This window comes from Diplodia seriata, assembly GCF_021436955.1.
Source record: "Diplodia seriata strain FDS-637 chromosome Unknown scaffold_7, whole genome shotgun sequence".
NCBI lineage: Eukaryota > Fungi > Ascomycota > Dothideomycetes > Botryosphaeriales > Botryosphaeriaceae > Diplodia > Diplodia seriata.
In genome coordinates this window covers 1,865,792-1,881,157 of record NW_027117314.1, presented here as the reverse complement: position 1 = coordinate 1,881,157, position 15,366 = coordinate 1,865,792, and the positions used below count along the sequence as shown (strand labels likewise).

Genomic DNA, 15,366 nt, shown 5'->3' with positions numbered 1-15,366 from the left:
ACCGAACACGATTATATGAAAAATGCATCCTCCGCTCAACCCTCTCATTGCACCACTCGTCCAGGCCTCTCCTCTACTATCAGCCAAGATGGAGAACGCCGAAAAGAAATCAGACGGTCCCACCGTAACGGCCGGATCGCCCGCATCCACTCTCGCGCCACCCTACTCTGCCTTCTCGCTCTCTACCCGGCGACTGATTCTTGGCTTGGTCACTGCCGCCGGCTTCCTCGGTCCCCTTTGCGGCGCCATCTACCTCCCATCGCTTCCACTTTTTGAAGACATCTTCCACACTTCAACAACAGGAATCAATGCATCCGTTACTCTTTACATGGTGGTTTTCGCCATCGCCGTAGGTTTTTGCGCTTTCTGTAGATCCAAGTGCCTGAGCTGACCCCTTGCAGCCGCTTTTCTGGGCCGCTGCTGCCGACCACTGGGGCCGACGACCAGTCTACACCATCTCCTTGGCCATTTTCATCTCTTCCAACATTCTGCTTGCTGCTGTTCCTGCAAACATCGCAGCCCTGTTCATTCTTCGCATTCTTCAGGCTCTCGGCTCTAGCGCCGTCGCCTCCGTCGGCGCCGGTACGGTTGCTGACATCACCGAGCCCAAGAACCGTGCCTCCGCCATGTCCATCTTCCTGCTTGGTCCCCATATGGGTCCTATTCTGGGTCCTCTTATTGGTGGACAGTTTGCTGCTCCCTCTAGATGGAGGTGGGCCTTTGGATTTCTCGGTACATCATCCGCACTCCCCATACCAACACACGCTTGCTAACCACAACACTTCCCCGCAGCCATCGCATGTTTGCCCATCTACGCCGCCATCCAACTCTGGCTGCCCGAGACACTTCGGACGCTGGTCGGAAACGGCGAAAGCCAGCGCCACTACGGCCTCCTGAAAGTGCAGCCCTTCCGCCAGAAAAACGAAGACGACGGCAAGATCCCCTCGCAGCCCTCGCGCGTGCGCGTCTTCTGGGCGCTGCTCGTGTACCCGCCCAACCTCATCATCATCACCAGCACCGCCCTGCTCTTCGCCGGCCTGTACGCCATCCTGGTCGACTTCACCCGCCTGTGGGTCGACGGCTACGGCTGGTCCGAAGCCGAAGCCGGATACGCCTACCTTTGCCCCGGTAAGCAGCATCACCACACTCCCACGCCTTGCAACTGGCTACCGTAGTCCAACAACGCCCCAATCTCATCTCACCCTCCTTCAGGCATCTTCCTCTTTGTCGGCTCCCTCGCCGGCGGCAAGGCCTCGGACCTCTGGCGCGCCCGCGCCGTCAAAGCCAGTCCAGACGGCAAAGTCCCGCCCGAGAGCCGCATCGTGCTGCAAGCCTTCGGCTACCTCGCCACCGCCGCCGGCCTGATCGCGTTCGGTTGGCTCTGCCAGCACCGCGCGCACCCCGCCGCCGTCCTCTCCGCCTCCGCCGTCGGTAAGTGTCACGTGCCAGTCCCCTCCCTCCCTCCCTCCTTCCTTCCACCCTACCTACCCCCCACCCCCTCTCCCTCCTCCCCCTCGCGCTGACACAGACAACAAAAACAGCCGCCACAGGCATGTCCTGGGTCCTCGTCACCAGCACCTCGTATCTCACCGAGTCGTCGCCGCCCCACGCCGCGCGCATGGTCGCCCTCGCCGGCCTCGCGCGCAACGCCGCCGCCGCTATTGCTGCTGCTGTCATCCACCCGCTTATCGAGGCGATGGGATACGGCTGGTGCTACACCGGTCTCGCGTTCTTGGTGCTGTTTTGCGTTGCTGGCGTCGCGTACCTGCGGAGGACGGGCGCGCGGTACCGCGGGGAGTTGAGGGAGAGATTGAGGGTGGCGTCGGCGATGCCTTCTCCTTCTCCTCCTCCTCCTCCTCGTACTTCTCCACCACCGGCAGAGGCGGCGGCGTGTGGGTGTGGGAAACCGGAACTGCCGAAGGTGAATGTTTGATTGCGTTTGCGTTACGATGCTATGCTGGCTTGGAGGAGAGGAAGGGGTTTGGCGAGGATTGATTCTGCTGGGTTTTGTTTAGACTTGGAAGAGGGAGGGAGGTGAATTGCGATTTTTTTGTGGATAGAAAAGGGAAAGAAAGACGGTTATGATTTTTAACGAGACGTTGGATATCTGGGCTGCATTTGAATCATCGGCGCAATGGGGCATTCGTTTTTGCGTATCTAGCGAGCGAGCGAGTTTGGGCGATCCAGCAATACATTTAGATGTCTAATGCGATGACGTTGGGAGCCTACATGCTTCCCTTTTTTTTTTTTTTTTTTCTCTCACCTCATCGGCTTTCAATCGCAGCGCTTGCACCTTTGCACTTTCTGAAAAGAAGGACGAGCATTCAACAACTCACGTGGTTCTCCCTACGTAAGGCCCTGTTAAAGCATCCTATGTCATCTCTTCGCATAAGCCACGATTCTGACACAAAACTGTAGTTTATGCTCACGCCATCAGTCTGCAACATTTGTCGATCTATCTCATCTGGGAGCCTGTACGATGGACCTAATCTGCCTCTCCCTCTAAAGAACTTTATCCCTGCGAAAAGTTGTTCTTGTACATGTAAACGATCAATGCAATCGGCTCGTCACTGATATTATCCAAGTCCGAGAACCGGGAAGAACCAGACCTGTCGGCATTCTTACTGTCGAACAGAAACTGTCGATGGCCTGCCGGTGACACTAGAACGACATGCAGGTGCGCATCGAGTAGATCCTCCAGATGCTTGCCCGTTGGCTCCTCCTCGCTGGGTGTGTTGTTGATTTTGTTTCTAACTCTTTCGCGGAGGAGCAGCTCAACAAGCTCGCGTGCAGTCCAGTCGACACGACCCGGGATAGAAATCGTGAAGTTCAGTGGCCGCGAACGGTGGAATTTCCAGATGCGATCCCGAAAGTCGATGGATAGTCTGACGATGTTTGGATCCATGCTTATTTGTCGCCCGTTCCCAAGGACACTTTGTTGCCGCCACTGCTGCTGTTGTTGCTCGGTGGTACCTGAAGTTTCGATTTGCCCTGGTCTATGTCTTTGCTCTTGACTTTCTGCACCGCTTGTCTGGTCTGGGAGAGGAGGAGAAGGTTGTGATGACTTGCTATACAGTTCATGATGTTCCGCTCTATCTGGGAATGGATGGCCAACGGGTGCCTCGGATGGTTCTGGCTCCACCCGATCTATTGTGTGAGTCTGCTGTGAGTTCTGCTGCGGATTTTGCTGTGTGTCGTTTTGCGTGTTCTGCTGCGTGATTTCCATTTGAAGGGCCAGATGCCGCTGGGGAGGATGGGCTTGAATTGTTGTCTCGTGGTCTGTTTCGTCTGCAATTCTGTTGTTCTGAGAGGCTGCTGTTGCGTCCTCAATTCCATCTTTTCCATTGTAGTAATGCACTTGGGCTTTCACTGCCCTAACCTCGCGACCATCTACAAAACGGCAGAACGAGCAGTCGCGTAGGGAAGTCGCAGCAGGAACACGCTTGCACACGTGAGAACAATTGATCTCAGAGTGGAAGGTCCCACCTAGCACCGATTCAACGCGATGCTGCGGCGATGGAAGGTGCGGTCCATCAGCCGGTCAACTGCAGACAGGGTCGCGTGGTAGGAACAGGCAAGCACGAACCGTGGCAGGCCGCAAATCAAATGCACGAGACTGATGCCAGTGCATCTACTGTGGCTACCCACTGGAAAGGCTGAAACACGAGAACGGCTTCTCTTAGCAATCACATGGGCCAGATGCTGTCGCGGCATCGTCTGGGCCATACAGCGCCATAGGATCCTACAGCTGTAGGCTATCTTGTTACGGAAAAGATGCTAGCCAGGCATTCAGGAGGTACGAAAGTTGAGTATGAACGTGAAGAATTGAGGCGTGCCGGAATAGGCACCGCCATTCCAGTACCTTACGATGCGGAGAGCGGTGTAGCAGATTCGCGAAGGAGCCGTGGGCCATGTGCAGCTAGCCGTCGCCCAAATTCTCACCATGATCGCAACCCTCTACATGCCTGTCAGCATTAGAAATTGTGCGGCGAACGTTGCTTTCTGTAAGGACAGTTGAAATGCGACCGGGTTTACGCTGATACTTCGTGTCGGTTGGCTGGCCGCTCACCGGCAGGCAACAGCGCCTGAAGCTGAGAGAGAGACACTCGCTGTGTTGGCGCGCACCCAAGCGGTAAATTCCCGCTGCCTTGCCCGTTTCTCTTTTGAAAGACGTGCTACCTTAAGTTGGGTATCGACGGATTGCTGAGGAAAGGCTCCGTGTGGAACTGTTTCGCCGACGATTGGAAGGCAGAGGAATGCCTTTGAAACGCCTTTCGTGAAGAAGCCTGAAGCCGGTTGGGTACCCACGAACAAGAAGAAGACACTGTATAGTTCCGTCGGTTGTGTAACAACGCCAAGTACGAATACATCGGCCTCTACAGACTGCTAGCAGTGAGTATCGCTAGCTTACGAAGTCGGCAGCGATGGTGCGAGTTACGAAGGATAAAGTCATTTCCAATAGCAGCGTACGAGGTAGTTCGCTGAGTACTGCATCAAAGAGGATGGATGGATGAATTTTCAGGAAAGCAACCAGAAGACTACCGGTACCTCGGTTTCGTGGCAATATTAAAGCGAGCCAACCGGCGTGTATTTCAGTCCTGTCGAATCGGAAGGGGATCGCCGGGGCGGCCAATGAGCAGGGCGCGCATGCGAGTCACCAGGCAAGCTCGTGGGGATCAGCGATGGCATTTTCGGGCCAGCGAGACAAGACGCGAAAGGGTCGGGCAGAGCAGCATCGGGCGGCGGGCGCTTCCATGATCTCGTGCAACTGCTGGACGGGGCCGATTATTCGCGAAACAGGGACGAGGGCTGGACCGGCAACCCTATAAGAGGCGGTCGCAGCGTGGCATGATGCGGAGATGAAGAGCGCAAGAAGGCGGCTGGCCGGCGAGAGGCTGGCACGCTGCATGACGTCGTCATCGCGCAGATAGGCCGCCATCGCCCTCACCGCAGACCGCGCCTGTTCTGCCTCCTTCACCGGCCTCGTGCTCGGGCAGAGTCACATGCGGCGGCCATGGCTGCAACTAATCTGTGACAGCCGCTCGCTGCGCAGGAGCCATTGAAACAGCGGAGGGGCCGGCGTCCTGGAAGCCGGGGAAATCCCACCAGAGGCTGCCCGCTGCCGGCACCCAGGCGCGAAACGGCAAAGATGCGTTGGGCAGACAGCGGGCGCTGCGGGAGGGCTAGGCTGCTGATCCAAGGGCACGAGTCTGCAGGGCTGTCGCTGCCCGTCGCGGCAAACAGACACCCAAGCCGGCAGAGCACCTTGTCGAAGGGCAAGCGAGGGGCACAGCTAGGCGAGGCGGTGCGATTCCATTGTTGGCGGAGCCGGAGGCTGCAGGCGGCTGCTGGCCTGGCCTGGAGAGGCCGGGCGCGTGCGTGCAGGTGTGAAGCTGGCAGCAAGCCCGTGCCAGCCACAGGAAGATGACGTTTTCCGCGTGGTGCGGGCTGCGGGCAAGCTGGAGCCCGCCCAAACCCCAAAACCCAAGCTAGCCCACCACCTGCCCAAAACCTGCACCTCTGCTCCTACTCCGGGGCCCGCCTTTAAGCTACGGGTTGCTGCGTCCGTCGCCCGCCAGCTCGCACTGCCCACCTCCGCATCCTCGTCTCCCTCGCCGCCTTCTCCACACTCTTGCAGCTCGACGCCCAGCCAACCACAGCCGCCAGGCCTGCGGCCGCCCATCGCTTGATCCGCCCGCCCGCCGATCCCCCTCACCGGTCCAACCACCATGGGGTCCCGCCGCGCATATCCCACCGCCGAGCTCTACGACGAGCGCGAACGCGACTACTACGGCGGCGGTCGACGCAGCCAGAGAGACTACGAAGAGCTCGATGCTGAGATCCGGCGCCCACGATCCGAATTCGGCGGACGTCGCCCCGGCCCGCAGCCTGAGTTCCTGCGCGAAGACTATGGCCGCACCGCCGCCGGCCCGCTGGTCGTGTCAGACCGTCGCACCGTGAGAGAAGATGACTGGAGCCCGCCTCCTCCGAAGCCGCGCAAGGACATCGAGCGCGACGAGATCATCATCCGCGACAGCAGGAAATCGGAGCGCCCTCCGCCCAGTCGCTCCAGCCAGGCAGACCGTGACGACTTCATGCACCGCCGCGGCGACCCGCCTCCTCCCCCCAGACCCCGCCCTGTCGAGCGTGAAGAGATCGTGTTCAGACATGAGGAGCGCTCTCCCCCAGGGAGGCCGAAGCCGCGTGACCGCGAGCGTGACCGTGAGGAAATCATCTTCAGACACGAGGAGATGTCGCCTCCACCCCCCGCGAGGCAGCGGCCGCGCGAGGTAGAGCGCGAGGAAATCGTCTTCCGACGCGGCGAGGGTGCACGATCCAGACCCCCACCCAGCGAGGTGGATCGTGAGGAGATCAGGATAAGGCGCAACGAGGGTCCTCCGTCGCATCGGCCTCGTGAGGTTGAGAGAGAGGAAATCAGCATCCGCAGGTCCGAATCTGAAGGGCCGTCTCGCCACAGATCACACTCCCGCCCAGGCGATCTGGTCGCCCGCGAAAAGGAAGAGTTCGTGATTAGGAGACGTCCGCCTCCGCCTCCTTCCCCGCCGCAGGAGAAGCAGCAGGAGATCATCATCAGGCGCACCGAGAGGTCACCAAGTCCCGAGTCGATCCCTTCTCCACCCCCTCCACCCCCGCCACCGGAACCAATTATGCGGCCGCCGATTGTTCAAGAAATCATAACACATCATCGCCACATCGATCATGGTAAGCGATCTACAGATGCTCTCATCAACCGCGAAATTAGCTAAAGGATGTAGGCGTCGAACGCGCCCGCTCACCCAGTCCTCCCCCTCCTCCGCCGTCTCCACCTAGGGACGAGACTCTTGAGATCTCCATTCGCAACCGACGGTAAGGCTCCACGATCCCTGCGCGTCTTCAGTGCTAACTTACGCTCAGTGGAGAGAACGGGAGGTACGAGGAAGACATCACCTTTGAGCGTGATGTGCGAGAACGCAAGGCTCCAGCCGATGACCTTCAAATCAGCCGACGCCGCTCCGTCAGCCTGCCTCGCAGGAAGCATGCAGATGGCTGGGACGTCGATGATGAAGCCGATTACTACAACCGCAAAGTCATGGAGCGCGCGTACATGGGTGAAGCCCACAACGGTGCTACTAAGGATTGGGCCATCGTCGATGTTCCTCCGGGTACGAATCGGGTTCGCATGGAGGGTATGGGAGGAGGCGCTCAAGAAGTGACTTGGCAACGTTACAATGGCGTTCGCCGGTCCAAGTTCCTCTCCGACGACCGTGAATATGCGACCGACTGGGGTGCGCCAGCGCAGGCGCCGCCACCAATGCCAGCACCATCAAAGACCAGGCCTCCAGACATGTGGACAGAGATTACCAAGGATCTGGTGTTGAAGGAAGCGATCGATGCGATGGGTTACGATTACGAAGAGACCGACTATTTCTTCTACGTGATGGATTATTTGCGCTACGTACGTCATAACCAACTGGCATATCCCTACTTCGAGCTTGCTGCTAACTTTTTAACAGGAGGACGTCCTTCATCTGGTCGAGATATCTGACGACATTCGCCGTGAGCGCAGGCAGCGTATCCGAGAGATTGAGTATGAACGCAAAAAGATTGAAGCTCCACCGCCGAAGAAGGAATACGACTACTACGAGCGCGAAGTCATCTACGAGCGAGAGCGAGAGCGAGACGACCGCCGTGGTCGGTACCGGTAAACACGCAAACGTTGGCAATACTGCGATCACACAGTTTGTCTGTACTTGTTCGGTACCACTGGCCTCCAAATGGCCAATGCTTGGAAAAGCCTTGACATGTGCCGACTTCTCTAAACCCGTGGCCTACTGACGGCTTCCCACCGGTTTTGGCGAAAGCCATGATTGCGAACCGGCTCCCACGTTCAATGTGGCTGTCCCATTAGACTTGCTTGGCGTGCCGCACCATGCGGACTATCTTGCTCTTGTTCTCATAGTGTCCTTCCTGCACCTTAATCGACAAGTCCGAATCGAGAACACGAAAAGCCTTTTGCTCTTGCGGTCAAGACGGCACAAGATACCACAACCCATGATAACGACCTTAACGACCTTTCTTAATGAAGTACACGGGAAATCTTCTGGCTGGATGAATCTTCTTTGCAAGCGAACCGGGAAGAACGGAATGGGCGAGCTAAACGGCAACACTTTCGGGAAATTCGTGCTGGCAGGCGATGTAACGGGAAGGTCTTTTCTTTTTCTTGCTTCTCAACGACTAACCTTCTGAAGACCTTTTCTGATTTCTTCTTTCAACCTGTTCGCATTACCTTTCTGCATCGGGCGGGTAGCAGTGATAAGAGAGCTGAAGCAAAGTTTGAGGTGGTTTGTTCTTCTTGGTCCCAGTTGTGGGATTTAGCTTTTCTTCTTCTTCTTTTCTCATTTCCTTCTCCGCGCTATCATAGCCAGCTGGACAGTTCTATACAGCTTACTTTTCCCATTGATGGCTTCTCGATTAATGATTAATGTCGTGCTCTATCTTCGTATCTGTATGATGAGAGGTTGTCCTCCCAATTCATCATACAAGCCTTTACTGGTCAACATCAGAAATTACTGAGCCTGACTCTTGTATGCCTGAAAGCTTTCCGAATCCACATATGGACCGAAACACCTGGATTTCTATGTTGAATGGCTTATCACGCCATCAGACCGCATTGCCATGCCGTTCTGTCGCCCTATATTTCTCATTCGCACCCAAAACCAACATCTATTCACCGCACGAAGACGAAAGAACAACATACAAGTTCAAAACACACACTATTCCAGCGTCCCGCTCTCACAGAAACGCAGTAACAACCACGGGGGAAAAGAGCGCGTTCCGATCCCCCTGCATTCCACGATCATCACACCCACTCCGCCACCGCCGCCGCCGCCAATCTCCCCCTCAACTACGGAGCCACAACACTTCAACAGAACACACGGGGAAACACCTCTCAAGCCCCTCTTGTGACCCGAATCCATCCGGGATCGTCGCAGCTCTTTCCAGCACACATGCGGCGGCGCTTCCGTTCCCTCACAACCGCAGCCCCAAACCCTTGGCTCTATCAGCGACTGCGTTCAACAAGTCACATGTGGTCAGCCTTATCTCACAGATACCGACTAGTCAGTCAATCAATCAATCAACTAATCAACTAATCAGTCGGTCAGTCAGCCAGTCGACAAAGTATACAGCATCTCTCATCTCTCCATTCCTCTACGAACGCCCCTTCAGAAACTAGAGATACTCAAGGATGCCCTTTTGACCCAGGGGGGGAAAAGACTCCATCCATTCCCATAACCCCCCTTTCTTTCTCAGATTCGGAGGAACTATGCAACCATCTCGCTGATGCCTGAGAAAATGCTCTTGTGTTGTTGTTGTGGTGGTGGTAGTAGTAGTCGAGTGAGGAGGACATGAGAGAGTGAGAGCGAGGGAAAAAAAGGTGGGGGGAGGAAAATGCTACCATAGGTATTTCTTCTTTATCATAGTTGTTGTGAGGGAAGAAGCGCCCTCCATCCCTCCTCCCAACAAGGCAAAGTGTGGCGGGAAAAGGAGAAGAAGAGAAAAACATCCAAATCCCCCTTCCCAGTACCTTCCCAACCCACGCCGAGAACAAGTGTCCTTGTTCTCTCCCATCACCACGAAAATTGTCTTTTCTCGGCTATCCACGAGCGGCAAGCTCGGTCCCTGGTAATATGTGCAAGAGCCCGTTGCGAGCGGCGACGATCATGCGGAAGCGGTGGATGACACGGAAGCGAGCTCGTCCCGCATTTCCGTGACCACGGCCTTGACTCTGTCCTCCTTGCTGATCTGTTCCGCACGCACAAGTGCCTTCTCAAAGTCAAAGACCTCCTGAGCAGCCGCACGGAAGTCCTCTCCGAGAGAGAGCAGCGTACCAGCACCAACGAGGGCGCGGTACATGGCTTCAGGCTCCTCCACGGTGTTGATGATGTTGGTCAAATCATCGAGCAGCGTCAGGGCGCGGTCAGCATTGTGGCTGGGTGATGTGAGGAGGACCGCGCAATTGATGTACAGGGTAGTTATGGCCACAATCAAGTTGCGGTTACTGAGGTGCGAGCGGATGAATGGTTGAATGAGAGGGTGAAGGACCTCAAACGTGCCATCCATGATGGTCCGTCCTTCCTCCGTAGTGAACATGTTCGCGAAGACGCGAACACCCAACATTACGTTGTTCGTTGGTGAGTCGGGAGCGAACACGCCGGCATCCCGAAGGAGATGGACAATCGTGGTGTCTCCAGCGCTGGTGTGCGTGGCAGTAGTTGCTGATGCCGCAGCAAGAAGACGCAGGAGATCGAGACCAGGGAGTCGCTTATCGGACGGCCACGTTGTCGCGATTTTCACAGCGACATCAATTCCGGCTGTCGATGCGGTCTTCGCGGTCGATGCCTGTTGTAGCTGCCTGCAAATTGCAGAAAGAGTTGCCAGATCGCTCTCATTGAGCGAGAGGTCTTTAGAACCTTCGTCGAGAAGCTGTTGGTTCAGCTCTTTGATTTTCTTCTCAATAATGGCCAGGTTGCCTGAGTCAATCTTGAGGTATGCGGTCTGGGGCAGAACCTTGGGCTTGGAGGCAGCTGGGACATTGCTCGGCGCTGCTGAGCCTACTTCACCCGGGCGATACCTTGACTCAGTACCCCACGGATCGGAACCTGGGGGCTGAGTAGCACCCGAAGACTGTCCTAATGTGGCGCCCTGGGTGTTTGTGACAATGAAGTTCGTGACCTGGTCCAGGTAAGAGATAGGAAGCTTGTTGTCCTCAATAAACTTCCGGGCTGTCTCGTAGGGGTTGCTGGACAGGTTGTACGGGAGTTTCAGCGGAGGTTTCCCGTCCTCAATGTCAACATCAAAAACGTAATCGTAATCCTTTCCGTTGAAAGTGATCTTCTTTCCGCTGCTACCAACAGCGTCGACAACCGTGCCAACATTGATCCATTGGGAGGCTGCCGTGGACCATGTGTAGGCCGCAACATTTCCGTTGTCTTCCCTTATCATCTGAACCTGGCCCTCCTTCGTGCCCGACTTGGAGGTCAAGAAATCGGTACCCGGAAGCTGCTCTTTGTTTATGTTTCCAACCTGCTGTTGGGGGATAGCAGAGCCCTTGACGGCATCTTCAAATTCCTTGATAGTGCTGGCTTCAGCCTGGCGGTCTTGAGCCCGACTGAAAACGCGGACAGCGCGGTCGCTAGCACCGGTGGCGATGTCTCCGTTCTGCTGACAGACAGCCACCGACCATACCGAGATTGCAGGGTGTGTGATGGTCTGCACACATTCGGTGCCCTTCCATATCCTCACGGTGCGGTCCTCCGAAGAGCTTACGAGCTCACCGGTGGGTAGTGTCGCAAGGGCGTAAATGAAGTTCTCGTGTCCGAATAGTTCCGCAACCTGCTGTCCTTCAATGGTCCATAACCGGATGACGCCATCGTTCCCGGCAGACGCAAACTGGGCGCCGGAGGGATGACTTTCAGGCAACCTGCATAAGGCCCGAACAACGTCGGGGCCGCCCTGTATCGATCGGAGGAGCTTGCCATCGGTCGTGAAGAATCTGATCTGCTTATCGGCGCAACCTGATGTCAGAGGCGGGGGTCAGTCGATAGCCGCGTTACACAAATCGCCGTTCCAACACCATCTTCTTGGGCATTAGCGTACCGGTGATGACGATTTTGCGATCGTAAGCCAGAACTGCCCATACGCTGGCGGTATGGCCGCGTAGTACTGTTGAGGCCTCCCAGTTGCCAACCTGCCATATGCGCGCCTCGGTGTCCCAGCTTCCGCTTACAATTGTACGACCATCCTCGGCCACGTCCAATGCGCACACATTGCTCTGGTGGCCCAGCAGGAGCGCTTCGGCGTTTTCCTCGGGCGCCTTTGAGGGCTGTCGGACCTCAATGATGGTGTCCTTGCCTCCGGCCACTATCAGACCATCCGGGTAGCTGGACGAGGGGGGGACGTAGGCAACGGAGTTGACGAATGCCGTGCCGTGCGAGGCAAGGGTGCAGTCGTAGGTAGGCGGGGTGTTGGAGAGGAGCTTCCACACCCTAACGGTGGCATCTCGAGACGCAGAAAGCACGAAGCTTGGATCCGGGAAGGCAACGCTACGGACCTAGGAGACACTGGTTTAGCATTGAAGTGCAACAGCTGCACCGAGACTGAACGGGGCGCTCACGTCGTCCTCATGGCCGGGCAGCTGGGCGGACAGCTTGAAGTCGCCCATGGTTGCCGCGGAGCTAGGCCAATGATATTGGGCGCTGGCGGCGGGCGAGAGAAACGATCAAGCCCAAGAGGGAGACAGCTGCAGCGCAGGATCGGAGGCTGGACGCGGTGTCAGCTGGATGAGAAAGTGCGTGTGCTTGCTGGCAGCTCTGGCATGCTCTCGTTGTGACGTTCTGACGTCCTTGGCCCGTGTTGTCCATCACGTGTGGCAGGAACAACCCCGCGGTCGGTCGGTGGCCACGTCTTTCCAGGCGCGACTCTGCCGAGTTACATAAGCACGTAAGCAAAACCACCAATCGGAGCATAGAAGAGGACCCGCTGCACGGCTCAGCACGCTGCGAACCTGGATGATGATAAGCTCCCATTGGCTGTTTTGCTGGAGCGCGTATCACCGTACTGCGCTAAACCGAGATTGGCGGCACCCAGCCTTGACCGGAGGGGGTTGGAAACCGGTGCCCGGGCTCTGACGCGCCGACTGCTGTGCTGCGCCCGCCCAACCACGCGCCCGTTCTCACATCGCTCGCACGAGCGCTCGGCTCTGCGGGAAGCAATTCTGGGCCCAGTGAGGCGGTGCGGGCTCTCGATGCTTGCTCTACCGGGATGCCGCCCGGTTCTGCAGCGCTCCCGAGCAAGGCTGGCCGTTACCAAGGCGAGAAGCGTCGCGGCCGGCGTCTCGTGCAGTGGCGGCGGCAAGGCTCACCCAAGCCGCGGCCATGTCTCTAGCCGCAGGCGGTACGCGCGGAGCTGCACACGCGCGGAGGTATCCAGGCAGTGGCTTGCGCCAGCGACTGGGCCGGCCGCCAGCCCTGCGGCACCTGACAGACGTCTGGCCAAGGGTGAAGGTAGGTGCCGTTTGCTGCCGCCATCACACAGCATGCACGCCCACGGATGGTGGTCGCGTTACAGGCTTACTGCCTGCATCGCCTGACCGCGCAACCCCATCTCGGCCTATGTCACGCCGCCCAATTCATTGCGCAAGCTAGCTGCGCCCGCCAAGAGGGGCTCGGTGTGATGGTGTTTGCAAATAAGAAGCGCGAGGTTCTGCTCCGGCGGGCTGTTGGTCGGCCGTTGTATCAGCATCACCAAGTCAAAGCTATATAGCGTCTTCAGCTCTTACCCGCACCGTTCCAGCTCTACCAGTTCCAGCTCGAACACCTCCTGGCTTCCGCGTCGCCAAGAGTGCCACCGCGCCGTTATTCGATTTCCTGTGGTTTTTGCCTGATTGAACCGCCCAAGCCACCACTGGTCCTCTGGCATACAGACGGTGCCACTTAGCTTCTTCCAGCTCCCCTGCGACCCTGTCGATCCTACCGCCCAGTCTCGAATTGCAGCTGTTGGCCACATGGTCGGAATAGATATATCAAGGGCTCCCGTGCAGCCGTCCTTCTTCAATTCACACCTCCCCCGGGACTCCCAAGCAGACCTCAACTTCCACACTCCCTCAATGCCGTACATTCAACAGCCTCCGGCTCTCAAGTTAGACACCAAGATGGACGCCCCCAGCACCGAGCTTCTCACCGCATTCGCCACGTATGCTGCCCCCTTGCCGACCATCGTTCCTTTCTAACTTGGTTGCAGGCTGTTCTCCTCAGGCAAATACTCAGACCTCACGGTGCGATGCGGCGAGCGAAGCTGGTCGGTTCACAAGGCGGTCATTTGCTCGCGGTCAGGATTCTTTGACGGGGCCTGCAGCCTGCCGTTCAAGGAGTCGGGGACAGGAGTAATCGACCTCAGTGAGGACGACCCCGAGGCCGTTGAACACATGATCAACTGTACGCATTGAAGCAGCCCGCAAGGGGGAGGCGCGCAGCTAACGGGGGCGCCAGATTTCTACCACCTGGACTACCTTTCCAAGGCGCCAAAGTCGCGGCGCACCACGCAGCCCTCATCTCCGGCCTCTGGGCCTCGCGCGCGGGCCCAGCTCAGCGCCAGAGCGGCGGTGCGAAGCCCGGGGAAGCTGGACCTGGCCCTGGTCGAAGATCCGCTGCTAGCGCAGGCGCACGCGCAGTCCGTGCCCAGCGCGATCAGCGCGACCGAGATCCCGTCGAGCGTTCCCGCGTCACCGCTCACCCCGCCCCACACTAATGACCGCATCGACTACTTTTCGTCCATCGACGCGAAGCTGCCCCTGTCGCCGGTCGATGCCCAGGGTCTCGACGACGATCGCGTCGACCTCGCCTCGTACGAGAGTGAGAGCGAAGATGAGGCCAGCGCAGACGACGCGCCCTCGCACCTCATCGCCCACGCCAAAGTCTACGCAATCGCTGAAAAGTAAGCTCATTCTTTGTCTTGTGATAAACGCCCCCCGCTGCCCAATGGCGAGCCGCCAGGCCCTGCGTCTGACTGCACGCATGCCACGGCCGGCCAGCGTCATGAAACGCTCACCCCCGCCATTCGCGCGCCCGCTGCTGGCTGCAGTCATCTTTCTTGCCTTGTTCGGAAACTCGCTGCCCCGCCATCAATCACGTCGCACGCTGCCTCAACCCAACATTCCTTTAAGCTTCCGGGCCAACGAGCGGCCCTGCCAACCCACAAAAAAGAAACGCTGTCGTTTGCTTTTCTGACGTTTCCATGGCTAACCCAACCCCCGCTCTGTAGATACGCCATCACCGGCCTCAAATCCCTCGCCCGCCGCAAGTACGCAAGCCAGCTGTTCGACGACAACCATTGGTCCTCGCGGACCGCCGACTTCGCCGAGTCGATGATCGAGGTCTACGAGAGCACGGTCGACACGGACCGCGGCCTCCGCGACCTCGTCATCCAAGCCTTCCGCCAGCATCCCGAGCTCGCCCGCAGCAAGGACATCGAGCTGGCGGTGCGGGACACTCCCGACGCCGCCTGGGAGCTGTTCAGGCTCGGTTGGGGTCTACCAATCTGCTAGAGTACCGACCCCAAGCATCATCCCCCACGCCACGCTCGCACGCCCTTGCCCCTTTGTTCCCGCCGCCCGCTTCGTGTCCCGTTCCCCCCTCCTGCCTGCCCCCCAATCTCGATTGTTGAGGGACAAAGCCAAGGCGGAAGCTGCAGATGTTTTTGCGAAACACGGCAGCCGAACTGCAAAAGCGCCGCATCCCTGCAGCTCTCGGACGTATCGAAGCGGACGCCCTCCGACAGACACATGCGACATGCAGGGCAAAGACAATA

At 57.8% G+C, this 15,366-nt stretch overlaps 4 protein-coding genes across 4 annotated transcripts; 3 read left to right on the top strand and 1 right to left on the bottom strand.

The window, feature by feature from the left end:
• Positions 1 to 88: 88 nt before the first annotated feature.
• DTR1 (Dityrosine transporter 1) lies at positions 89 to 1,175 on the top strand (the record flags this gene model as incomplete). The annotated part of the gene is made up of 3 exons (XM_066778731.1): positions 89 to 349; positions 402 to 657; positions 793 to 1,175. The coding sequence occupies 3 exons, from the start codon at positions 89 to 91 to the stop codon at positions 1,173 to 1,175; spliced, it is 900 nt and encodes a 299-aa protein (XP_066631168.1).
• Positions 1,176 to 5,729: 4,554 nt separating this feature from the next.
• Positions 5,730 to 7,706, top strand: SLS55_007310 (uncharacterized protein; the record flags this gene model as incomplete). Its single annotated transcript, XM_066778730.1, has 3 exons — positions 5,730 to 6,622; positions 6,916 to 7,456; positions 7,515 to 7,706. The coding sequence occupies 3 exons, from the start codon at positions 5,730 to 5,732 to the stop codon at positions 7,704 to 7,706; spliced, it is 1,626 nt and encodes a 541-aa protein (XP_066631167.1).
• Positions 7,707 to 9,720: 2,014 nt separating this feature from the next.
• Positions 9,721 to 12,223, bottom strand: lub1 (WD repeat protein Lub1; the record flags this gene model as incomplete). Its single annotated transcript, XM_066778729.1, has 3 exons — positions 9,721 to 11,576; positions 11,659 to 12,112; positions 12,176 to 12,223. 3 exons carry the CDS (start codon positions 12,221 to 12,223, stop codon positions 9,721 to 9,723), a joined length of 2,358 nt encoding a protein of 785 aa, XP_066631166.1.
• Positions 12,224 to 13,666: 1,443 nt separating this feature from the next.
• On the top strand, positions 13,667 to 15,103 carry SLS55_007308 (uncharacterized protein; the record flags this gene model as incomplete). Its single annotated transcript, XM_066778728.1, has 4 exons — positions 13,667 to 13,752; positions 13,801 to 13,994; positions 14,049 to 14,493; positions 14,821 to 15,103. The coding sequence occupies 4 exons, from the start codon at positions 13,667 to 13,669 to the stop codon at positions 15,101 to 15,103; spliced, it is 1,008 nt and encodes a 335-aa protein (XP_066631165.1).
• Positions 15,104 to 15,366: the final 263 nt, after the last annotated feature.